The following is a 27,512-nucleotide window of genomic DNA, read 5'->3' on the forward strand; positions in this document are numbered from 1 at the left end:
GGAAAAATACGGCTGTTACATGTCAAGTCTAGTGCTGCTATGGTGCTGCTGGGTGTTTATTGACATGACATCTTTTTATTTTTAGTGATTTCATTACTAAATAGAACTTGTGTGTTTTGATTTATTACTTGATAAGGATCAATATTTATTTAGAAACTTATTAAAAATGAAAGCAACATTAATTTTTGATAATGTGAACGACTTGTTATATTCAAAATGGGACGAGGGTTTCATAGAACGGATGGAATCGCTGAGCGAACAGGTATATAATATGAACCAGTTTTTAGTTAGTTGTAATTAGTTAACTATTGTTCGTCTTATGATGTAAGGTATTTAAAGCGTTCACCTAATCATTTCGGTTTGTTGAAAATATTGTTTACCGCCGCACCCTACAATTTTTTATATTACCTGTAAGTTTTCAATGCTATCCCCAAATGCTAGTAGTCACAGAACAAAGTAAGGAGTCTCATTAGAATAGTCATAGTAGTTTCGTAGCATCACTACACTTTGTCATTGCAAATGCCATGCAGAAGTAGCTTGGTCTGATTCTAATATCACAAAAAAAACCGGCCAAGTGCGAGTCGGACTCGCGCACGGAGGGTTCCGCACCATAAAAAAAAATAGAGCAAAACAAGCAAAAAAACGGTCACCCATCCAAGTACTGACCCCGCCCGACGTTGCTTAACTTCGGTCAAAAATCACGTTTGTTGTATGGGAGCCCCACTTAAATCTTTATTTTATTCTGTTTTTAGTATTTGTTGTTATAGCGGCAACAGAAATAGGGTAATTGTGTCTGTTTGCCGTCCAGTGCCTGTTTCCGTCCACTTGGCGGAGTTGCTACAAAGAATTGCGGAAAATTTGAATATAAACAAGCCTTCTCACACATGTTTGGATTTGTTGCAATCCATAATGTCTAAGCAATATTTTTACCAAAATAAAAGTGTTATTTGACAAATAGCGGCTTTAAAAAAAATTATGTAAGTGGCGGCATTGCATCCAGAGCTTGAAAACGTCATTTTGCAAGAAAAAAAAAGTGTTGGCGGCAAATGTTCACGGTAAGTTTATTAATTAATTTAACTAGTTTAAGTTACGTTATTGGCACATACTGCAACTTAAAAGTATAGTAAACGCAATTTTAAGTGTTTTTTATAGTTTTTTCATAATAATCTTTGATAAATTTAGTGGACGAGTACTGACATACTAATTTTGAAAAATATTTAGTTTCCGACCACACGGACGGTAACTGGAACAGCTAGGTGAGTATTTGTTATGATCGTTTTACTTCAAAAGACTTATAAACTACTATATATTTTCTCTTAAAATGATGTTTCTTGCTTATAAGATTATACATTTTAGTTTTCGTCCACGATTTTGTCAGTGTTGCTTGATTAAAATCATGTTTAAAATACGTGGTCGAAAACTAAAAATAGCTTTAAATATTGTTTCAGTTTCCGTCCATGTACTATGAGTGGTGTAGACGAGATTTATTATTACATGATTACTGAGGGCGAAAATAGCAATTCGTGGATGAGTTTCGATTTTGTTCGACGAAATGAAAGAATTGAACTGAGTCCGACAATGAGACGATTCCACGAATTGCTATTCCCACCGGAGCATAGTGGTTTGCCCCAAATATGCGAGGAAATAAGTTAAAATAGGCAATTAATTATTTAAGCATCAAGCATTACTCGAATCTTAATATAAAAAATGTCAAATCTTACGATTTTCCCTCCTTAATATCTCGCGCACGAGTGTGGAGCGGGCTTTAAAATAATTGTAATGTCTATGATTATTAAGCAGTATTTACACGATGTTACAAAATAGTCCTGCAAGAATGAGACATATAATTGTCTCCCTATCTCGCTCTATATCCTACAGCATGAACTGATAGCTGTACCAGGCCGTGTGGATGCTGGTTTAATAAGTATCTGTTTTTCGCTCTCACTTAAGCCCCGCATTCACACTCCTACCTTGTAGGCCGCCTCGTAGTCCGCCTCGTTGGGTAGGATTGTGTATGGGGGTTGTAGACTACGAGCCGTCCTACCGTTTAGCCGTTTGTAGGACGGCTCGTAGTCCACAACCCCCATACACAATCCTACCCAACGAGGCGGACTACGAGGCGGCCTACACGGTAGGAGTGTGAATGTGGGGCTTTATAAAACTGCGTCCTTAAAAGCCATCTCTTTCTCGCTCTCACTCATGGGTGCGGTTGTCTGTTACACGGCTTTAATGGACGTACATACGGCGGATCACCTTACACACGATCGAACGTGCGCCGGACCGCAAAGTCACGGTCCGGGCGTCTGTAAGGCCAAGCGCGCACCACGATTTTAATTTTTGCGAGACGATTTTAGAATCGCGCTGTAATTTATCGCAGAAAATTAACTGCGCGCACTGCGATGAAAAGTCGACGATTTGTTCATTCTCGACATGGATTTCGTACCAGTCGCCAGGCGTGAAACAATATGCAATCGCTGTATGACTGAGTATTTATACCACAAAGGTGATCTTCTATTTCTATAATTAAACGGTCAACATCTAGCGTCTCATCTTGTGACTCCATTGGAGAAGCAGGTTCCGATATGTTGACTCTTGGAGAGCGAAATGCCGACTGAGGTCCGGGGTGCGATTTTATTATCGCAGTGCGCGCGGGGCCATACAACTCCGTATGCTGCAATTCACTTTGTGACAATGGCGTCGCGAGCAGTCGCGGAAAAATGTGACAAATCACAATTTTAAAATCGCTGCGATTTTTTTGTCGCATATGCAAAACAAAACTAAGTCGGTACTAGTAACGTACATAGCTTAAAAATAAATGATTCCTTATTATATTGATATTATATATTATAAATGCGAATGTAACACTGTTTGTCGGTCTGAGTCCTGAGGAAGGAAATATATATAAATATTTATCACGAAAATAACCATTCTACGCGGTCGAAGTCACGGGCAGAAGCTAGTAACTAACTAAGAATTATCTATATAACATAAAAACAAAAAATAAAGATAGGTATAATTGATTTTCAATGCAATAATGCACCCTACAGTACTTTTTCATACAGTGGACGAAAACTGACTCATACGTGGACGAAAAGTAGCTCACAGGCGGACGGAAACTGAAATAACCCTACTTTTTCAAAATATATTTTTTATAAAATAAACCGTAAATATTATTTAAGGTCACGTAATATTAACCTAAAATAGACAATATGAGCAATACAAACAAATATAGCACATTTAAGTAAGACTACTTAAATATTTTTTTTTAGCATTTCAAAGTAGACATCTCCTATAATTGGACGGTATCTGACACAATTACCCTACATCATCTGTGAAAATTTCAACTGTCTAGCTATCACGGTTCGTGAGATACAGCCTGGTGACAGACGGACGGACGGACAGCGGAGTCTTAGTAATAGGGTCCCGTTTTTACCCTTTGGGTACGGAACCCTAACAAAATTAACGATTTTTATGGAACTTGATGATTCTTTTGTTATTTCATTAAGTAAAACATGTTAATCAGGTTTGAACGACTAGTTGGGGAACCCCACACCCACAGCCTCATATTTAAGAGGGCTCCGTGTTAGCCAACCCTTTTAAAGTAGCTTGGGAATACACATTGAAAGAATGGGGCCTCGCAGATGCAACTTTGACCTTGGCTACATTAGTTACTAGGCCAGGAACAATGGCAGGGGGGTGTCACTCCGCAGTTTAGGTACATTTGGCCGGCGCGCCCAACGGACAGGCGTATGGCAGTGGGCTGCCGCTCGGCGTGCACGATAGTCGTGTCACGTGGCGCTCGCGCAAAATTGAAAATACACAATGGCTTCGAAACTTACTTCCGTGAGAATCAGACATACTATCTCCGGATAGAAATGTATGTTTACATAATCAACGTTTGTAATTCCTACATATTTATCTTAAAAATAATAAATCAGTGGGTATAGGTATAAAAACTTGTCAAGTGATAACCCCGTGCCGACACTCACAGCTCGGTCATAAAACTGCGGCGCGCAAAGGAGATTCACGGTTCGTGCGCGGTTATAAGTTTCAATTTTGCTTGCAGGTGGCGATATAGTTGTAATTTTATACCTAAATCTGACTTTTGTGAAGGAGTGAATTTTCTGTACGGTAGTACTATTAGTTATTCTGTGACAATGGCCTAGGCATTACTAGGCCACTATTGTGCACACATAGAAACCTATTTATAGCAGCAGCCTATATCTGTAGCAGGTAATTGGGCATTTTCACTTAACTGTGCACCTTTAACGGCCAGTTAGCAATAGTTACAAAACTGACTGGTCAATGTCAGATCCCATACTTTTTGTCAGGAATGTAACGGTTAGACTTTACTGAAACACGACTTAAGTCACGCTTTAAGGTGCACAGTTAAGTGAAAATGTGTATAAATAAGCAATCATAAATATTTGTACATTTCAGCATAGTGACTTAGACCTAACAGATGGCTCCAAAGTGTCCCAACTGTTGTCTCCGATCATTACATCACAGCGGGTTATGGCTGCGCAGTTTGGGAACACATACTCTTCCATGCAATGCAAAGACGACACAACAATCGTATTTGATGAGGTAATTGATTTGCCTAAATTAAGAAATGTTTTTATCAGCATCAGCAGAGCATGCATGGAAGAAGAGGAAACAACAAAACACATACTCCTAGACTGCAAACAGGTAGAAACATACAGGAACAAATACCTAGGAACTCCGAGCACACTAAAAGAGGCAGTCAGCAACCTGAAAGCACTGCTGCTGGTTTCATGGAGGAGCTGGGGTGGTTAGAGTAGCGCTACCTCGTTTCACGCAAAATAGGCACAATGGTTGCCGATTTGCGGAAAATGCCCAGAAACACTAACTAACTAACTAACTATCAGCATCAATAAAAGCTTTCCAATATGTAATCTGGATCAAAAGTGAATGAACCACATCAGATTTTTTATATTACTTAATAAATATTATAGGACTTTTACTTCGTCCCACATAAAGCTCAGTACGTATATAAGGCTTGTGTGCCTTGTGTTGTGTTGTGGGTACTAAATAACAACATATACAATATATATAAATACTTGTATACATAGAATACCATCGCCCACACTGTTAACTGTCCATCAGTGGACCTTATGCCTTTTTTAGTAACATCCCTTTGTACATCCATAAACCAGGAACAAATATTTGCAGAGCTGGGCACCGTTAATCAAAAAGTTAACTTCGTTAATCCGTTAATTAAAAAGTTAACTTCGTTAAACGTTAAAACGTTACTTTTCAAAAGTTTTAAAGTTAATCGTTAACTCGAAATCGTAAATATACGCAATAGGAAATAAAACTAGTAGAAATAAGCATATCGTCGTGTCGTGTGACCGCTCGGTCTCGAATAGTAAGTAAGTTGTTATATTCGTCGCGCTCGCACCCGTGTATCTTATATTGCAACTGCTCAGGTTGCCGCGATCGACTCTGTTATACTCTCGTAATAACAAAATTATTACGGTGCACGGGCTAAGCAATATCAGACTCTTAGTCAGTAGTACGATTCGCGCTATGTAAAAAGCGATTTACATTCTTGCGCGAGCCACGAGACGAGCCGCGAGCCGCGCCACGAGACGCGAGTGTAAGCGGTGGGCTCGCGGCTCGTCTCGTGGCTCGCAAGCTCGTCGAGCTAATATAATTTAACACTCACGGCACGGCATAAGGTTTATAACCGAATGACAAGCCGAACGCGAGTATGTCGAGGCGAGCCACGAGACGCGCTGCGAGCCGAGCCGCGAGCCGCGAGTCTAAAGGTCGTTAAAGTTGCACTGCGTACAAACCTAACGCAAAGTAGTCGGAACGTGATCGGCGCGGCTTGGCAGCGCGCGGCCTTGGTGTGAGTAGGTACTTAGGTATTAACGATTAACGGAAACGGAAGGAAAGTTAACGGAAGTTAACAAGTCCGTTACAGGTTTTTAAAGTTAACTTAAAAGTTTTCCGTTACTCGAAAACTTAACTTTATTAATTAACGGATTAACGGACTTCTGCCCAGCTATGAATATTTGTGATAATCACACAAAACTACTCTTACCAGGATACAAGCCCTTCTTGCTGTGTAGACAAGGCTAGGAGCAGAGCGTCAGTTTTTATGACTGAGTTATTGCATCGAATGCTAAGCAGACGCAATTGCAACATCCTTTTTTGAAGTTGGTTGGGAAAGAAGAATGTAGTTTCCAATTTAATGTTTAGCTAAACGGAGAGAGTCTCCCAAAGTTTTTTGGCTAAAAACAGGTTTTTTTTTTCAGTGGTTGGACCATATTTTCATGATTATTAGTGAGCAGTCAGTGGATGATGCCCAAAGAGAAATGCTGGACCTCAAGACCTTTGTACAACACATCTGTGGCCAAAATATTAATTTGTAAGTTACTTCACTGAGCTTTTTTTTTATCCCTGCCTTATGCACCTATGAATGTGTACACACTGCTGCTTGCTGTATATTTTATTTCAATTTAAATATTATTCTTTGCAATGTACCTAAGTGATTGTTATATCTAATACCTTTAAACGAGCAATTCTTGTTTATTTATTTATATATATGTCGGCGACGGATGGTCCCGATGGCGGTGGGCGCGTGGGGGTAGTACCTAGATGTATTACTTCACAGCCAAAATAGTAGGTATGCTACCAACGCATGAAATAAACATTCAGACTCGTTACCCATACTAGTGCCTACTATATTTTAGTACTAAATAATTAAAACGACCAATCACTATTCCAAAATTATTTGAATCAAAATAAAAAGATCACATGAAACCGTTCAAATCTTTATTTTACAAAAGTAAGCTTCTAATGGCACATAAGAAATCAAAATAACACTTGGAATAAAACACTTAGCTAAACGGTTAAACAACGTCAGAATCTATAAGCTTTCAGAATAATCCTTCAGGTGTAAGCCTTCAGGAACGTAGCGAATTAGGCACGAGCTTGGCTAACGTCCGATCTCTAGCGCGGTCCGATCAAGAAGAAGGAAGCCAGTCCCAGCGGCGGAGCCAACCGCTCCCGCCTCCAATTCAAGTTGGTAAACCTGCCTGACCAGTGTACCAACATAACGACAAAAATGCCTGCTCGTGCCTACGTTCACTCAAGATACGCCTCTTGACGTTCCAAAGCCTTCTACCTGTCATTTTCGTTCAACAATACACCAATAGATGGCGGCGTTACTCACTACGCAGCTTCATTATTTCGTTACAAGCAAATAATACATAGCCAAACATTGCTAATCCACTTTTACAGGCGTCTAACTATGAACTGTAATGCTGCAATACGTCTTTCTGGTGTCTCGCTCCGACACGGCCGTCCTGCGCTACACACGTCCTCGTGTGTGTGTGTACGCATTTGATACTGAAACAAAACATACAGCACAGTATGTCATCGCTCGGTCATTCCTGACCAACAATTTGGGTCTCATTCAAATTACTATTAAAATCAAACTTTGTTATCAATCAAACCAGAAAAAAAAAAAAATTGTTCAAAATTACTTTAACAATCCTCAATTCTCTAGTCAAAAATAGTCCATCGAGCAACGACTAAATAAAAATACTCGTCAGTAATCATCGCTGCTATCTAACGGATACACTCCAATAATCATCGCCTCCATCTGGCGGGTACTCTCAAATTTATGTGAAAACAAAACAATCCCAAACATCAAAAACACAAATCACAACAGCTCTAATTCATTGCTCGATAGTATCACTACTATTGTCGTCAATATCAATTTACGGGGAAATTATCTGGCATTAAAAAAAAAATTGGTCATATGTGATCTAAATTTTTGTAAGACATCTTAAAATAAATAACATTCTGAATTGATAGTTCCAATTTTACTCATATGAGCACAGTACATAAACGGGAATTCATTTTTAACAAAACAACACCAGTCCTTCGGTGCATTGCCAGTCCTTCGGCAGATACCAGACCCTCGTCAGAAGTAACCATCTCAGCCGCGTAAGTGCTACTCCTCGCAAAGAGCATTCTGCACATAAAAAGCAGACCACGTGCACCTCTTACATGCTCCGGCACTTCTGATGCGGTCACTAAACAATACCCAGTCCATCGAAAGCAAAACACTAGTGCCCAGTCCATCGGGCGTACTTTCAGTCCATCGAAAGCAAAACAGTATTGCCCAGTCCATCGGGCATGCCTTCAGTCCATCGAAAGCATGACAGTATTGCCCAGTCCATCGGGCGCGCCTTCAGTCTATTGAAAGCAAAACAGTAGTGCCCAGTCCATCGGGCGTAATTACAGTCCTACGAAAGTACAAGCTTTCAGTCCGTCGAAAGCAAAACAATGTTAACAGTGAATTCCAAAAAAAAAAGAATTTAAAAACAGGTCTTTAAATCATGTTACTCAGAACCATTGGTACGATCAGCTTCAACTGATCAACTGAAACTGAACATTACTGATCAAAATCAAACTCGCTCAAGACTTCTATGCAGAAGTAAAACATCTCAAAATAATCCCAACGAAATGGGAACTGCTCACCAGCTTAATAAAGTATGATGCACGCGACCAAGTCAAAGGTGGTGGTGGTGAGGTCCAACCCAAGCACGGAGGCTGATTCTTTCCGCTTGCCGTTGCCGTTGCTGCGGCAGATTGCGAGAGACACGATGTGGTTCAACATAGCTGGCTGTTACTGAAATCATCATTTGCACGGTATCAGGTTTATCATGAATGCAGGCTAAACTCAAAAGGTTTATGAAATGCAAGGTAGCAGACACAAAAAAACATGTTTCCAATGTATACGGGACTTCAAAAATCTCAGAATAAAATTTAAACTTCAATGAGTGCGTTTTATTTAATTCCATGAACAAACAAACACGTGTTCCAAAAATAAGTAACACGGTAAATGGGCCAATACGAAAAGTGACAGCTTATTAGTTACGTTCGACTGTTATGCTTCGCCATTACACTCAAAATAAAATTCACTAATAAACAATTAGAACGAAACCTGTCCTTTTATTTCCAAATCTCCAGCACAGAAGATACTGCACAGCCGCCTCTGTATCACGGGCGCAATGGCGTCCGCAAGCTCGCTCGGCTTCGGCTGCAGGACACTGTAACATTAATTTTCATATGCGTAGCTCATGTTTCCATAGTATACACGATTTGTGATCTATCACGGCATTACGAGCAATAATTTGTCGCAATTTTATTAATTACTAAACATTACAGGGTAAAGATTACATAATGCTTGCATTGGCAAATCAGCAGGATCAATTTCTAACGGTGCATTGTATTTTTATGAAAAAAAATATTTTTTGAGGGTAGATGCACAAGTGAGCGATGAAATAATATCACGTCGCGACAGCCAATATTTGATTTTAATTAACAATATGGATTTCACATCAAAATAACTTAAGATCACTTAGATTTAAATGGATTTTAAAAATTAATTGTATTTTCATGAAAAATCAATTATTGAGGGTAGATTCACAAGTGAGCGATGAATAATATCACGTCGTGATAGCTAATACTTGGTTTTAATTAACAGTATGGATTTCAAATCAAAATAACTCAAGATCGCTTCGATTTAAATGGATTACAAAAATTAATTACAAAGAAACATAACGATCCCAGACATGACGTCACGTAACGACCGCTATGCTCGACTGCCTCAATCATAATTCACAATTTCACAATAATTCTCACCAAATAACAATGAATTACACTCACCATTCAATCAAGGTTAGACACGTGAGCTTACCATTACAAAGTGTCCAGATTATGGAATGTAGGTCACCAGAAATACACCACGCTCCCAGGTGGCTGTGTAAGCAATACATGAAACTCCGCATCTATCCCACTTGCTGATGTCGGCGACGGATGGTCCCGATGGCGGTGGGCGCGTGGGGGTAGTACCTAGATGTATTACTTCACAGCCAAAATAGTAGGTATGCTACCAACGCATGAAATAAACATTCAGACTCGTTACCCATACTAGTGCCTACTATATTTTAGTACTAAATAATTAAAACGACCAATCACTATTCCAAAATTATTTGAATCAAAATAAAAAGATCACATGAAACCGTTCAAATCTTTATTTTACAAAAGTAAGCTTCTAATGGCACATAAGAAATCAAAATAACACTTGGAATAAAACACTTAGCTAAACGGTTAAACAACGTCAGAATCTATAAGCTTTCAGAATAATCCTTCAGGTGTAAGCCTTCAGGAACGTAGCGAATTAGGCACGAGCTTGGCTAACGTCCGATCTCTAGCGCGGTCCGATCAAGAAGAAGGAAGCCAGTCCCAGCGGCGGAGCCAACCGCTCCCGCCTCCAATTCAAGTTGGTAAACCTGCCTGACCAGTGTACCAACATAACGACAAAAATGCCTGCTCGTGCCTACGTTCACTCAAGATACGCCTCTTGACGTTCCAAAGCCTTCTACCTGTCATTTTCGTTCAACAATACACCAATAGATGGCGGCGTTACTCACTACGCAGCTTCATTATTTCGTTACAAGCAAATAATACATAGCCAAACATTGCTAATCCACTTTTACAGGCGTCTAACTATGAACTGTAATGCTGCAATACGTCTTTCTGGTGTCTCGCTCCGACATATATATATATATATATATATATATATATATATATATATGTCGGAGCGAGACACCAGAAAGACGTATTGCAGCATTACAGTTCATAGTTAGACGCCTGTATAAAATCGATTAGCAATGTTTGGCGTATTGTTGAACTAAAATGACAGGTAGAAGGTTTTGGAACGTCAAGATGTGTACCTATCTTGAGTGAACGTAGGCACGGGCAGGCATTTTTGTCGTTATGTTGGTAGACTGGTCAGGCAGGTTTACCAACTTGAATTGGAGGCGGGAGCGGTTGGCTCCGCCGCTGGAACTGGCTTCCTTCTTCTTGATCGGACCGCGCTAGAGATCGGACGTTAGCCAAGCTCGTGCCTAATTCGCTACGTTCCTGAAGGCTTATACCTGAAGGATTATGCTGAAAGCTTATAGATTCTCACGTTCTTTAACCGTTTAGCTAAGTGTTTTATTCCAAGTGTTATTTTGATTTCTTATGTGCCATTAGAAGCTTACTTTTGTAAAATAAAGATTTGAACGATTTCATGTGATCATTTATTTTAAATCAAAAATAGTGATTGGTCATTTTGATTATTTAGTACTGAAATATAGTAGGCACTAGTATGGTTAATGAGTCCGAATGTTTATTTCATGCGTTGGTAGCATACCTACTATTTTGGCTGTGAAGTAATACATCTAGGTACTACCCCCACGCGCCCACCGCCATCGGGACCATCCGTCGCCGACATCAGCAAGTGGGATAGATGCGGAGTTACATGTATTGCTTACACAGCCACCTGGGAGCGTGGTGTATTTCTGGTGACCTACATTCCATAATCTGGACACTTTGTAATGGTAAGCTCACGTGTCTAACCTTGATTGAATGGTGAGTGTAATTCATTGTTATTTGGTGAGAATTATTGTGAAATTGTGAATTATGATTGAGGCAGTCGAGCATAGCGGTCGTTACGTGACGTCATCTCTGGTATCGCCGCGTTTCTTTACAATTAATTTTTGTAATCCATTTAGATCGAGGCGATTTCGAGTTATTTTGATTTGAAATCCATACTGTTAATTAAAACCAAGTATTAGCTATCACGACGTGATATTATTTCATCGCTCACTTGTGAATCTACCCTCAATAATTGATTTGAAAATACAATTAATTTTTAAAATCCGTTGAAATCTAAGTGATCTTAAGTTATTTTGATGTGAAATCCATATTGTTAATTAAAATCAAATATTGGCTGTCGCGACGTGATATTATTTCATCGCTCACTTGTGCATCTACCCTCAAAAAATATTTTTTTTCATAAAAATACAATGCACCGTTAGAAATTGATCCTGCTGATTTGCCAGTGCAAGCATTATGTAATCTTTACCCTGTAATGTTTAGTAATTAATAAAATTGCGACAAATTATTGCTCGTAATGCCGTGATAGATCACAAATCGTGTATACTATGGAAACATGAGCTACGCATATGAAAATTAATGTTACAGTGTCCTGCAGCCGGAGCCGAGCGAGCTTGCGGACGCCATTGCGCCCGTGATACAGAGGCGGCTGTGCAGTATCTTCTGTGCTGGAGATTTGGAAATAAAAGGACAGGTTTCGTTCTAATTGTTTATTAGTGAATTTTATTTTGAGTGTAATGGCGAAGCATAACAGTCGAACGTAACTAATAAGCTGTCACTTTTCGTATTGGCCCATTTACCGTGTTACTTATTTTTGGAACACGTGTTTGTTTGTTCATGGAATTAAATAAAACGCACTCATTGAAGTTTAAATTTTATTCTGAGATTTTTGAAGTCCCGTATACATTGGAAACATGTTTTTTTTGTGTCTGCTACCTTGCATTTCATAAACCTTTTGAGTGTAGCCTGCATTCATGATAAACCTGATACCGTGCAAATGATGATTTCAGTAACAGCCAGCTATGTTGAACCACATCGTGTCTCTCGCAATCTGCCGCAGCAACGGCAACGGCAAGCGGAAAGAATCAGCCTCCGTGCTTGGGTTGGACCTCACCACCACCACCTTTGACTTGGTCGCGTGCATCATACTTTATTAAGCTGGTGAGCAGTTCCCATTTCGTTGGGATTATTTTGAGATGTTTTACTTCTGCATAGAAGTCTTGAGCGAGTTTCTGTTTTTAAAGCTAAAGAAGAAAGCTATCTTTAGTGATTTTGATCAGTAATGTTCAGTTTCAGTTGATCAGTTGACGCTGATAGTACCAATGGTTCTGAGTAACATGATTTAAAGCCTGTTTTTATTTTCTTTTTTTTTGGAATTCACTGTTAACATTGTTTTGCTTTCGACGGACTGAAAGCTTGTACTTTCGTAGGACTGAAATTATGCCCGATGGACTGGGCACTACTGTTTTGCTTTCAATAGACTGAAGGCACGCCCGATGGACTGGGCAATACTGTCATGCTTTCGATGGACTGAAGGCACGCCCGATGGACTGGGCAATACTGTTTTGCTTTCGATGGACTGAAAATATGCCCGATGGACTGGGTATTGTTTAGTGACCGCATCAGAAGTGCCGGAGCATGTAAGAGGTGCACGTGGTCTGCTTTTTATGTGCAGAATGCTCTTTGCGAGGAGTAGCACTTACGCGGCTGAGATGGTTACTTCTGACGAGGGTCTGGTATCTGCCGAAGGACTGGCAATGCACCGAAGGACTGGTGTTGTTTTGTTAAAAATGAATTCCCGTTTATGTACTGTGTTCATATGAGTAAAATTGGAACTATCAATTCAGAATGTTATTTATTTTAAGATGTCTTACAAACATTTAGATCACATATGACCAATTTTTTTTTTTAATGCCAGATAATTTCCCCGTAAATTGATATTGACGACAGTAGTAGTGATACTGTCGAGCAATGAATTAGAGCTGTTGTGATTTGTGTTTTTGATGTTTGGGATTGTTCTGTTTTTACATAAATTTGAGAGTATCCGCCAGATGGGAGGCGATGATTATTGGAGTGTATCCGTTAGATAGCGGCGATGATTACTGATGATTATTTTTATTTAGTCGTTGCTCGATGGACTATTTTTGACTAGAGAATTGAGGATTGTTAAAGTAATTTTGAACAATTATTTTTTTCTGGTTTGATTGATAACAAAGCTTGATTTTAATAGTTATTTGAGTGAGACCCAAATTGTTGGTCAGGAATGACCGAGCGATTGAGATACTGTGCTGAGTGTTTTGTTTCAGTATCAAATGCATACACCCACACACGAGGACGTGTGTAGCGCAGGACGGCCGTGTCGGAGCGAGACACCAGAAAGACGTATTGCAGCATTACAGTTCATAGTTAGACGCCTGTATAAAATCGATTAGCAATGTTTGGCGTATTGTTGAACTAAAATGACAGGTAGAAGGTTTTGGAACGTCAAGATGTGTACCTATCTTGAGTGAACGTAGGCACGGGCAGGCATTTTTGTCGTTATGTTGGTAGACTGGTCAGGCAGGTTTACCAACTTGAATTGGAGGCGGGAGCGGTTGGCTCCGCCGCTGGAACTGGCTTCCTTCTTCTTGATCGGACCGCGCTAGAGATCGGACGTTAGCCAAGCTCGTGCCTAATTCGCTACGTTCCTGAAGGCTTATACCTGAAGGATTATGCTGAAAGCTTATAGATTCTCACGTTCTTTAACCGTTTAGCTAAGTGTTTTATTCCAAGTGTTATTTTGATTTCTTATGTGCCATTAGAAGCTTACTTTTGTAAAATAAAGATTTGAACGATTTCATGTGATCATTTATTTTAAATCAAAAATAGTGATTGGTCATTTTGATTATTTAGTACTGAAATATAGTAGGCACTAGTATGGTTAATGAGTCCGAATGTTTATTTCATGCGTTGGTAGCATACCTACTATTTTGGCTGTGAAGTAATACATCTAGGTACTACCCCCACGCGCCCACCGCCATCGGGACCATCCGTCGCCGACATATATATATATATATATATTTCGGGGATCTCGGAAACGGCTCTAACAATTTCGATGAAATTTGGTATATAGGGGTTTTCGGGGGCGAAAAATCGATCTAGCTAGGTCTTATCTCTGGGAAAACGCGCATTTCCGAGTTATTATATGTTTTCCGAGCAAAGCTCGGTCACCCAGATATTTATTAGTAAATAAACATAAATTGCATATGCTTAATTCTCATTACTTGCCAAAAAATTGGTTAAATTTTCACTAAATAGTTAAGAGATTTGTAATATTTTTTATGGTCCATTGCCAAAAAATTGAGAACCACTGGGTGTGGTGTATCATTAAATATCTAATTAAAATTGTCCATTATACATCATCCTTAGACTCCAGTCTCCGGTCTACCGCAACTGGCTCTCCGTGCTAATTGACAGCCGCACCAAAGGGGACTCCATACCGGGAGCAACTGGAATCATAGGGGAGTCCGGAGCTACGGGGGCAGCGTTGAATGCGCTCAAGAGTGCCTCCCAGCAAATAAAGGGCCAGTACCATCTGATGCTTTTTGTGGGGGACAAACAGCTCGCGTTGTATTCGAGGTAAGTTTTTAACAAACATGGAGCTAGATCCTACAATCCACTAAAGAGAGGACGCTAGTAGGTATATATTGGGAATTCTGGATAGTTAATACTGATTGCCTTAATGGAGCTGAAATCAAGCTCATTCATAAAAACACTTTCAACAAAAACTTTCGTGAAACCACATAGAGCGAACGCAGTGCGGGCAAAAGGGGCTTTCACGAAAGTTTTTGTTGAAAGTGTTTTTATGAATGAGCTTGATTTCAGCTCCATTAAGGCAATCAGTATTAACTATCCAGAATTCCCAATATATACCTACTGACGCTTACATGGGGAATTTGGTACATTGACCAGCATGTTCTTATTTCTATCGCACGCGCATAATTATATTGCTATCCCGCTCGCACATTATAATTACCCACGAGCGATAGAGATAGGAACTAGTGGGTCAAGCTGGGTTGCATAGGACATACGACAACAACAACATGTTCCTCTTGCGGGCCATTGTTGTTGCGGCTCACAGCCACTGTCTGTGTGTCAATGGTTATGTTAAGATGAGTGGTTTTTTAAAGTGGGTTCTTAAACCGCAACTATAGATGATACAAAGGAAACCAAGAACACAAGTAAAATATTCTTCGAACTGCCCGCAATGGATGATTATACACTTTCACACTAGGGTTGTCACTCGTCCGACACAACACTCACGACGCCCGGTGATTTAACGATTTTTGAAGTGAAAACTTCTTTAGCGGCGCTGTGCACTTTTTCAGGTGGGCAAAACATGTTAAACTCGCGACAGATCATGTGACTGTAAGACGGACACGTGACCTGATCGAAAAACTTACAATGTCATTGAGTTTTTCTTTATTGATTTAAATGCCATCTAGTGAGTTTCCCTCTAACTGGTATTAATATAACTCGAGTACTAACAGTGATGTGCTTAGGTGTTTCAAGTAATGCGACAAAATAACGCTAGATGGCGTTAACCTCAATTATACATAGTGCTGCAGACATTTTGCACTAGTCATTGAGTTTTCACTTCTGGCGGCACTCCCGGAGTGCACCCCGTTGTTTTTTTCCATAAGTAATGTTTGCCGGCAGCCGTGGTACTGAAGAGTTAACACCGCCGGACCTGATCCTCATGAGCATGCAATGCATCGCCGCGCAGGAGTACTGGGAAGAGTCCGGGAGTCAACATGATGACGAAACGATCCGGCTACCTTGTAAGTGACATTTAAGTATATGATGTAAAAAAAAGGGTAAAGTAACGCGAAAGTTACTCGTACTGTATGCCTTTACAGTTGAGCGACACTAGTGTTGCGACGGCTAAGAAATTTTAGAGAGGCCACTTGTATACCTAGCTACTTTTGCCCAGCCCCAAATAAATTACAATTGACATATTTTACAAATTATTGACATATTTTACAAATTAATATCTGGGAGACCGAGCTTTGCTCGGAAAACATATAAAAACTCAAAAATAAGCGTTTTCCCAGAGATGAGACCGATTTTTCGCCCCCGAAAACCCCCATATAGAAAATTTCATCGAAATCGTTAGAGCCGTTTCCGAGAGCCCACAAGAATTGCTCGTTTGAAGGTATAAGATTGACATAAGTATTTTACAAATTATTGACTTAATATCATTGACAATGAGATATCCGATTCCAGCTCAATCGAACTTCGGGAAGTGGCTTAAAATAACAAGATCTATAAACTTAAAGAGAGGGTTCCGCACCATCAACAAAAAATAGAGCAAAACAAGCAAAAAAACGGTCACCCATCCAAGTACTGACCCCGCCCAACGTTGCTTAACTTCGGTCAAAAATCACGTTTGTTGTATGGGAGCCCCACTTAAATCTTTATTTTATTCTGTTTTTACTATTTGTTGTTATAGCGGCAACAGAAATACATCATCTCTGAAAATTTCAACTGTCTAGCTATCACGGTTCGTGAGATACAGCATGGTGACAGACGGACGGACGGACGGACAGACGGACGGACGGACAGCGGAGTCTTAGTAATAGGGTCCCGTTTTTACCCTTTGGGTACGGAACCCTAAAAACTAGACCAAGCCCATTTAAATAAATAGTGTTCCCTTGCAGGGCTCTCGGAGCAGAACAGCGCAGTGGTGCAGCTGTGCGCGGGCGCGGCGCACGCGCCGTGCGCGCCGCACTCGCTGCACGTGGCGCGCGTGGCGCCGCGCCTCGTGCTGCTCGTGCTGCGGGACTTGCAGATGAGGTACGCTGGTTATATTGTCCCTTAGAACAGTTTCAACATTTAAGTTTTTTTTTAACTTCCAAAAACGATAAAAGTAAGGGTATTCGATTCCTTACATTTCATCCAAAAAAATATTGTATAGCAACTATATACATAAACGCAATATTTCACCGACAAAAACGCAATTTTCTTGTTTTGTCCATACTACAAGATGGGCTCCCAGAGACCTTGACGTCACGGCCTCTGGCCGTTTTTAACCGACTTCCAAATCTAAAAGGAGGAGGTTATCAATTCGGTTGTATATATTTTTTTTTTTTTTTTTTTTTTTATGTTTGTTACTCCATATCTCCGTCATTACTGGACCGATTTTGAAAATTCTTTTTTTGATTGTATGTATATGCATACAGATTGGTCCCGTTTTTGTCAAAACCCAGTTCTGATGATGGGATCCATGAGGAATCGAGGGAACTCCTCAAATCTTAAAGGCATACATATAGTGATTTTTGTGTTTTTATCAACAAATCAAGCATATACATTCAGAAACGTGACATTTGATGAAGTGGAACTGCTGATGATGATCAGAACAGAACTCTTCAACGACGCATAGTTACATGTTTGGTGATTTCGAATTTCGACTTTGACTTGGACTGGGACCCGGACTCGGATCCAGATCCGGACTCGTACCCGGATCCGGTTCGGACCCGGACCTGGACTCGGATTCGGACTCGGACCTGGACTAGACTTGGACTCGGACCTGGACTCGGACACAGACCCGGACCTTGACCCGGAAAACCACTATGATACCTAAACTAAATAAACCACTATGATTACCTACCATAAAATGTAGGTATAAAGTATGATGAGGCCAAACCCCTCCCGCTCAAACCCCCGTACACCGCACCGCATGCGCCGTTAAGTGGGTTAGGTTAGGTTTGAACTGCTATCCTCACAGAACCGAACAAAAGTGGGTTAGGTTAGGTTAGAACTGCGAGCCTTACAGAAACGAAATGCTTCCTTTTCTACATAGCGCACCATCTACAATAATCTTTCACCGGGCCGCATAGAAGTCGGTTTTTTTTTCTTAAAAATTATGTATAGGGCGTTTCGCGAGTGAAGTGCGACTGTCGGCCTTTGACTACAATTTCTGACTTTTGTGTTACTTTAATGCAATGGGTCCCATATAGACATTTGATCCTAAAAACAAACCCGATCGATTGATACCATAAATGAAAATTAGTCATGTAGCCTATTGATACCCATAATAAATATATCGTAGTGCTTTTCGTGTTACTTTAATTGGCTTTCTTTACTCTCCAAAAGGGCCCCAAATTTTTATGTGCCCAGGGGCCCCAGCATAGTTTAAGACGGCCCTGGTGCCGCGCGTCATCGTGAACCTTGTTGAAATGCACGAAGGTTGATATTTGTCTGTAGCCGCGCTCGTCTTTAGAAACAGCGCAAGGATTGATTTTCCTTTATAGGTGACCTTATACAGTACTACTGAGTTGCAACCTACACCAACTTAAACTATAACTACCCATGTTCATCAGTAGAACTCAGTTTTTGTAGATATCTATCTACAGTCGCCATCAAATATATCGGAGCGGCCAAGGTGTTCACAATATCTGAACACGTACTCTAACGCCCTAACAATAGAGGCGTAACTTAAATACAGGTTGGCCCAAAAAAACGTTGTCAACGTATTTTTGGGCCACCCTGTAGGCAAGTGTCGTGCTCCCATACTAAATTATGTGTGGTGATGGTGACCGCGATTTGTCTTATATGCTCCTGTAGTTCAGGTGGTCTGTAATATATTGTTTAAAAATGTTATTTCTACAATTCATAGGGAGGTGGGGATAGCGGTAAACATGGCGTCCCAAATCCTGTCCAACTTGCGTAGACTGCTGTTACAGAGGAATTTAGAGATGTTGCCCAGCTCACTCGATGCCTTGGAAGCGGCTTTAAAAAAGGTAAATAACATATTAAAATTATTTTAAACGGGTTACTCTAGTTGAATAAACGCTCGACATGTTTAAAATAATTTTAATATGTTCGAGTCTCATAGGAGTTTTATAATTAGAAAGGTAATTAACATCCAAAAATTTTATAAGTAAATTGAACATTAATATTTGTCCTTCCACGCAGTTTCAAGACCAAAGTTTGGTCACTCTGTCACTTTTGTAGATTACATTAAATTCGAATTTTACTTGTGCGTACGGTCGTTCAGCTTTTTGCTTAGGCTTAATATTTAGGTATGGCCTTACACGATTATTATTTTCAGACAACCGACGCCCTTCGCAAAAACAAATCGAACGCAAATCTCTGCGCACGTCTATCGAGCCGGATGCTGGAACTGCGCAAATCTTGCACGACCACCACTCCGCTCACACCCGAGACCACAGCCACGGCGATGCACACCGCACTAGAAACTGTTATAGGTAAATCTAACTACTGTATAATGGGTCCCATAGCCAGAATAGCTAAAACAAATCGAACGCAAGTGTCTATCGAGCCGGATGCTGGAACTGCGCAAGTCTTGCACGACTATCACTCCCCTCACACCCGAGACCACGGCCACGGCGATGCATACCGCTCTAGAAACTGTTATAGGTAAATCTAACTACTGTATAATGGGTCCCATAGCCAGAATAGCTAAAACAAATCGAACGCAAGTGTCTATCGAGCCGGATACTGGAACTGCGCAAGTCTTGCACGACCACCACTCCCCTCACACCCGAGACCACGGCCACGGCGATGCACACCGCACTAGAAACTGTTATAGGTAAAAGTTACTACTGTTTTATGGGTTCCATAGCCAGAATAGCTAAAACTAATCGAACGCAAGTCTCTATCGAGCCGGATGCTGGACCTGCGCAAGTATTGCACGACCACCACTCCGCTCACACCCGAGACCACGGCCACGTCGATGCACACCGCTCTAGAAACTGTTATAGGTAGAAGTTACTACTGTTTTATGGGTTTCATAGCCAGAATAGCTAAAACAAATGGAAAACAAGTCTCTATCGAGCCGGATGCTGGACCTGCGCAAGTCTTGCACGACCACCACTCCCCTCACACCCGAGACCACGGCCACGGCGATGCATACCGCACTAGAAACTGTTATAGGTAAATCTAACTACTGTATAATGAGTCCCATAGCCAGAATAGCTAAAACAAATCGAACGCAAGTGTCTATCGAGCCGGATGCTGGAACTGCGCAAGTCTTTCACGGCTATCACTCCCCTCACACCCGAGACCACGGCCACGTCGATGCACACCGCTCTAGAAAATGTTATAGGTAGAAGTTACTACTGTTTAATGGGTCCCATAGCCAGAATAGCTAAAACAAATCGAACGCAAGTGTCTATCGAGCCGGATGCTGGAACTGCGCAAGTCTTGCACGACCACCTTGCAAGACCACTGCCAACCGCATTGGAGACCATAGCAAGCATTGGAGCATAGCTCAGGATTGTCAGGATGACTTATATTTTAGGGATCCGTAGCTAAAATATAATAGCACAAACGGATTGACCATTTGTAATAAATAAAATACCACAAAACCGCCTGAGCATAATATACCTTGTAAGTACCTATACATTCTTATAATCATGTTTTCTTCTGGTTTTCAAATGCAGCGCCTGCCGTCTTTTCTACTTTGCCTTAACCCCCTAAGGCCCAGCCATACAAATGAAAAATCCAAAAATTGCCACTGAAATATGAACGTATAGTGCAGGGAATAGAGTTGATTATGATTTGTATAACAAAAGAAATGCAATTCTATTCCAATTGCATAGGATTTAAATTTTATCGAACTGAAGAAGTACTATAGGTAGGACTTTTTTAAGGTTGACTGATAGAGATCGAATACCTCATGGCATTAAGTTCGCCTTTTGTACATTACGTTATTCTTTTTGCAGTAAAGTTGTAATATTTCGTATTATGCGTATTTATCTTGTCATACAGAGCTGCTAAAACCGGATATACCCAGCTTGAGTCTGGCGGCTCCGCTCAAGGAGGTGAAGACCGCGATGGCGCCGTACGTAGACTTCCTCAAGATCAAGGCTCAGCGATATTTCAGCATGGGATCATATCCTTTTCAATTTGTGCATGTTACATGAACAAGGCATTTGAATTTTTAGGACGAATCACTTTGAGTCAAAGGAAATTGAACTTTCTGTAGAGTCCTTATAGTCCATATTTAATTAAAAAGCATTGCTGCGTCGAGTCGCTATCGCTCGCGAACATTGGCGTATTTAAATATGAACCGTAACTAATGTAAAGAAAAGAAGGTACAAATTCTTTTCAATCTATTAAGATTTAAGGCATTTGATCATGCCGCCATGTAATATTATGAACCGATGTTTTATAAAAGCATGTGTTGTATGAAAACAAGGTGTATTGTTCATATCAAGTCTAGTGTATTAGTGCAGTGTTGTAGGGGTGCAAATACCCCTGTATGAACAATCATAATTTTGCTTGATCCATGTTTTTCTTATTCCCACCGAACGACGTACTAGTTGCGGTAGGTAATAAGGGTTTGCTTATTAGAACTGCATCCCCATACATTAATGATACGTGCTTGAATGGTTTTCTAATTATTATTTGCTCCTTATTTTAAGCTTACATTACAGCATGATTTTTTTTAACCAGAAATTGTTTCGTGACCCATAGCCAAATGTTAAACCTAGAGTTGGATTGAATCCAAATTTACACTTCTCACAACAGTCACAACAAACAATCTCAAAAACAATCTCACTTAATGCCGTAGAATACACACATACAGACACACTCACTTGCTAGTCCCACTCACGACTGTACTCCATTCCAAACAGCTTGAATTTAGTTACGCTACGTATAACTACATTATTCTTAAGTTATACTGTAGTGTTTAAGTGTTTTTTAATTTGATCAAAGGTTACTAGTACCCAAATAGTTGAACATACGACTTGAAAAAAAAAAGCGGCCAAGTGCGAGTCGGACTCGCCCATGAAGGGTTCCGTATTTAGGCGATTTATGACGTATAAAAACTACTTACTAGATCTCGTTCAAACCAATTTTCGGTGGAAGTTTACATGGTAATGTACATCATATATTTTTTTTAGTTTTATCATTCTTTTATTTTAGAAGTTACAGGGGGGGGGGGGGGGACACACATTTTACCACTTTGGAAGTGTCTCTCGCGCAAACTATTCAGTTTAGAAAAAAATGATATTAGAAACCTCAATATCATTTTTGAAGACCTATCCATAGATAGACGTATGGGTTTGATGAAAAAAAAATTTTTGAGTTTCAGTTCGAAGTATGGGGAACCCCAAAAATTTATTGTTTTTTTTTCTATTTTTGTGTGAAAATCTTAATGCGGTTCACAGAATACATCTATTTACCAAGTTTCAACAGTATAGTTCTTATAGTTTCGGAGAAAAGTGGCTGTGACATACGGACGGACAGACAGACGGACAGACAGACAGACATGACGAATCTATAAGGGTTCCGTTTTTTGCCATTTGGCTACGGAACCCTAAAAAGGACATAATTGGCATCATTGATGCGATTTACGTTTAATTTGGAACAGTGTTGCCATTTTAGACTTGTAAAATTGTAATTTTGTGTGTGTGTAATTTAACTATTGTATAGCTCACGTAGGTAATAGAATTCTACTTTGTATAATGACTTAACATTTATATATCACGTTTTTAAACAATCAATTATTACTTTTAGTTTTGAATGTCACGAGACAATTTACATTACGTATAGCTGTGTGTTTGATCAATATTTTCGCTTAATGTGTAATGTGGGTGCACGTGCGGTAGTGACGCGAGTTCCCTAACGCTGCACAAGTATGTGGAGGAGTTCCCCGGGCTCATACACTTCGTGTACGTGGACCGCACCGCGGGCCGGTTCCTCGCGCCCGACATGGCGGACTGCGCGGACATGCTGTCGCCGCACACCGTGAGTGTAACTAATGTGTAATGTGACAGGAGGTATAGGGACAGTTCCCTAACGCTGCACAAGTATGTGGAGCAGCACCTCGGCCTCTGACATAACTTACATAAGGTTTACTGTGATTCTTGGCCAGCGTTACGGTTTTCTGTTATATAACGACAAGATAAAAGTATAATATATCACTTTCTCAAATCTCATTATAAGGTTACGGCACACTGCAGGGGGTCGTCAGCTCGACACGTCGCGATCGCTCTCAATTTACGCCGTTTGCGTGTTCACGCACAGCTGCAATGACGTATAGCGCTTAAGATGAGAGCTTTTCGTAAACGATAGCACATAATACGCCTGCCAGGCAGGCAGGGCGCAATCGTTTCCCCGTCAACGAGTGTACTCTACCTCGTACTGAATCTGTGCGGTCCCGTCGCCAGGTGCACGGCATAGTGTCCCGCTGGTCCGCGCTGGCGCGCTCGGGCTACAGCGCGGCGACGTGGCGGCGCGGCGCGCTGCACGCGTGCGCGGTGCTGTGGTGGGAGCGCCGCGCCGCGCCCGCGCGGCCCAAGCGCGCGCCGCACCCCGCCGCCGTGCGCGCGCTGCCGCCGCCGGGGGACATCCTCAACACCTTCTACAGGTTAGGGTTATGTGCTTTTTCTCAAAAATGGACGGCAAAGTCGACGTTGCCGGTTAAAAAATAGGTCGCGAAGTGCGTAGTTTATGGTCATTCAAAAAATTAAAAAGTTAAAAACATTGCAGTCTCGATTTCGGGACTGCAATGTTGCATACAAATTCCATTATTTAACGAGTTCCAAACTTTTTTAAACTTTAAATGGCCATATCAAATGAAGGCATAGGTCCCTTAAACAGCCAAACAGATGATCAGCACTTATTATTATAAAGCCTATAACAGACTATCGCACCGCACCGCGACCTTGGAGCGTCATCACCCATACTTAAGTGAGAGCGAGAAACAGATATCTCTTTCTCGCTCTCACTTATGGGTGCGACGCTCCAAGGTCGCGGTGCGGTGCGATAGTCTGTTACAGGCTTAATGTTGGTACCGCGACTATTTAGGTGTCTCAAATAGGTTGGTGTATTTTCAGCAGAAAAATACACTTCTTTTTTTTAAAGGCGGCAAGCAAACCTTTTTAATGGTTGTACTTTTTTCTGTGAAAATTAGAACGTTGCTTCTGTAAAATATTTCTATTTCTTGCACCATTTTTGAGAAAAGCACTATATATGACTCGGCTGGAAGGCTACTTGCTGGCTTCGGATTCAATTAAACGGACTCCCAAAGTCGTCCGTTTAAAACGAATCCTCAGCCAGCAAGTAGCTACTTCCGAACCTCGACAATAATGTACTATTAAACGTATACTTGTGTCGCATGACGTTCGTCTTCGAGTCGGAGGACCTATACAGGGTGGCGCATTCAGATCGGTCAGTATGGGAAAATCTGAAACTATAAGACATACGACGATCTCTTCTTAGGAACCATGTCATCGATTTTAGTAACAAGAAAAACTGCATTCATACATTTAAAAAAAATGTGTACTCAGCTCGGGAATCGAACCCGGACGTTTCGAAAAAAAAAATCTAAAATTATTTCTGTTTAGATATCGATTGTGTAGGTCTTAAGCAGTAAATGTTACTATGAAACATGATGTCTGAAATGAATAAAATGCATTGTTTTCATATCCTTTAATTTATTTAAGTATGTTTTCGAAATGGCCACCATTTTTTTCAATACATTTTACATCAAAAAAATTTAAATGTATGAATGCAGTTTTTCTTGTTACTAAAATCGATGACATGGTTCCTAAGAAGAGATCGTCGTATGTCTTATAGTTTCAGATTTTCCCATACTGACCGATCTAAATGCGCCACCCTGTATACCGTTTGCGCCTTAGCGAACGCTGTATACCGTTTGCGCCTTAGCGAAAACGGTAATCTGTCTCTATCACGCTTCCATATTAGTGCGACAGGGAGACATTACCGTAGGTATATTGTTCGCTACGGTGCAAACGATTGAAATCTTCGCTAGGCGCCCAGGTTAACGGCGCCATTTCAAAGAATTGATCTAAGTGCGTTTAAATTTAAGGTTTCATATGTTTTTTTTAGGGTTCCGTAGCCAAATGGCAAAAAACGGAACCATTATGGATTCGTCATGTCTGTCTGTCTGTCCGTCCGTATGTCACAGCCACTTTTTTCCGAAACTATAAGAACTATACTGTTGAAACTTAGTAAGTAGATGTATTTTGTGAACCGCATTAAGATTTTCACTCAAAAATAGAAAAAAAAAACAATAAATTTTGGGGGTTCCCCATACGTAGACCTGAAATTCAATTTTTTTTTTCATCAAACCCATACGTGTGGGTTACCTATCTATGGATAGGTCTTCAAAAATGATATTGAGATTCCTAATATAATTTTTTTCTAAACTGTATAGTTTGCGCGAGACACTTCCAAAGTGGTAAAATGTGTCGTCGTCCCCCCCCCCCCCTGTAACTTCTAAAATAAGAGAATGATAAAACTAAAAAAAATATATGATGTACATTACCATGCAAACTTTCACCGAAAATTGGTAACCGAAGATCTAGTAAGTAGTTTTTTTTTAATACGTCTTAAATCCCCTAAATACGGAACCCTTCATGGGCGAGTCCGACTCGCACTTGGCCGCTTTTTTTACGGAATGATGGTCAACATTAAACAAATTGGATTTTGAGTTTAAAATAAAACCGAAATTATTTTTGTCTCCAGGCAACTTGCGGAGCTCGCTTTCCCGAACGACTCCCAAGGAGTGACCATCAAGGAACTGATATGCGTGCACCTAGGGCTGCTGCCCGCGACCACGGCCGTGCAGCAGGCGCGCCGGCTTGCGCACACCGTGCACGAACTGTTTACTGACAACCCTGCGACTGCTACAGACTTACTTTAAAGAAGCCCGGTAAAAACTAAACGTAGGGGACGCTCTCGACGATTCTATATGTATTTTCATTAGAACCCCTCCTAGCTTTCACTAGCGAGTTCCCTATCCTTAATAGACCCATTCACCATATCAAATGTGTCGTTTAACATGCCGTGAGGTGCCATTGTGATAATCAGAAATGTATAATTTCCTTAATAAAACATTGAGGCTAAACATGCCAAAGTTTATTACAGTACTTATACTGTTCCCAATTTTAACCTCTATTGTATGGAATATTTTTTTTGAATTTATTTCTGCACTAACTGTAGTTGATGTAATTATAATTTATAAGTATTCTGACTGCTTTAGTATTGTCGGGAAATGAATTAAGCCGGGTTCACATTTATCTGTCGTGTTGTGTTGTGATGCTCTCTGTCGTGATGGCATACTGTTCACATCTATATGACGTGTTATGACGCATTTTTTATCAGTCCCGTCTTGGCTCTCGGAGAGTTCACACTCCTCGTCCATACTTGATGCGGCTTTGACGCGTCACAACACAACACTGGCACGTGAATCAGAACGATATCGGTTTCATACATTTAATATGGTTGCGTTCACATTTCTCTGATGCCGTGTGTTGTGACGGCTTGTGTTGTGTCGCATCACAAGCGATCCCGGTCCGCGTCAGGACGGGTGAGGTGCGGGGGGCGGTGCAGCGACACGACACAGCGCATCAGACTAGTGTGCACGCGCCAGTGTTGTGTTGTGACGCGTCAGAGCCGCTCAAATATGGACGAGGAGCTGCTGATAGAATGAGAGCCAAGACGGAACTGATAAAAAATGCGTCATAACACGTCATATAGATGTGAACAGTATGCCATCACGACAGAGAGCATCACAACACAACACGACAGACAAATGTGAACCCGGCTTTACCATGTTAATTGTAAAGTAACCTAATATTAATTATGACATTGAATTTATATTTTATTGTTGTGTTTGTTTACAATTTATTTTAGTTTTATAACATGCTTGTCTTTTGCAAATGTTATTTTGATGGCCCTAGTAAGTATATAAGAATTTGTTAATTTATACAATTAAGTACCTGTACAGCGAAATAAACGCATATACTTTGAAGGGTGAATAATTAGCTAGGTCATACTGAACAACTTTGGTATGTGACCCAGCGATTATGGGAACCATTCCAAAAACGCAAAAAAAACTGTTGTCTCATACATTTTATTGAATCATATGTCAACATTTTCTATGTAACAGCAGATTTTTTCCTCAATTTCGGGGTTGGCCCCATAATAAAATTGTTGTTCAGTATAACCTACCTCATTATTCATCCCTCAGAAAATAATCA

General features: G+C 40.6%; 1 protein-coding gene across 1 annotated transcript; it reads left to right on the plus strand.

The window, feature by feature from the left end:
- The first annotated feature begins 107 nt into the window (after positions 1 to 107).
- LOC134651489 (BLOC-3 complex member HPS1) lies at positions 108 to 26,215 on the plus strand. The gene is made up of 12 exons (XM_063506603.1): positions 108 to 262; positions 4,441 to 4,587; positions 6,285 to 6,397; positions 14,899 to 15,108; positions 16,189 to 16,310; positions 17,190 to 17,325; positions 19,148 to 19,271; positions 19,583 to 19,739; positions 21,265 to 21,388; positions 23,103 to 23,250; positions 23,673 to 23,872; positions 25,996 to 26,215. The coding sequence occupies exons 1-12, from the start codon at positions 167 to 169 to the stop codon at positions 26,171 to 26,173; spliced, it is 1,755 nt and encodes a 584-aa protein (XP_063362673.1). The 5' UTR covers positions 108 to 166; the 3' UTR covers positions 26,174 to 26,215.
- Positions 26,216 to 27,512: the final 1,297 nt, after the last annotated feature.

This window comes from Cydia amplana, chromosome 10 (assembly GCF_948474715.1).
Source record: "Cydia amplana chromosome 10, ilCydAmpl1.1, whole genome shotgun sequence".
NCBI classification, from domain to species: Eukaryota; Metazoa; Arthropoda; class Insecta; order Lepidoptera; family Tortricidae; genus Cydia; species Cydia amplana.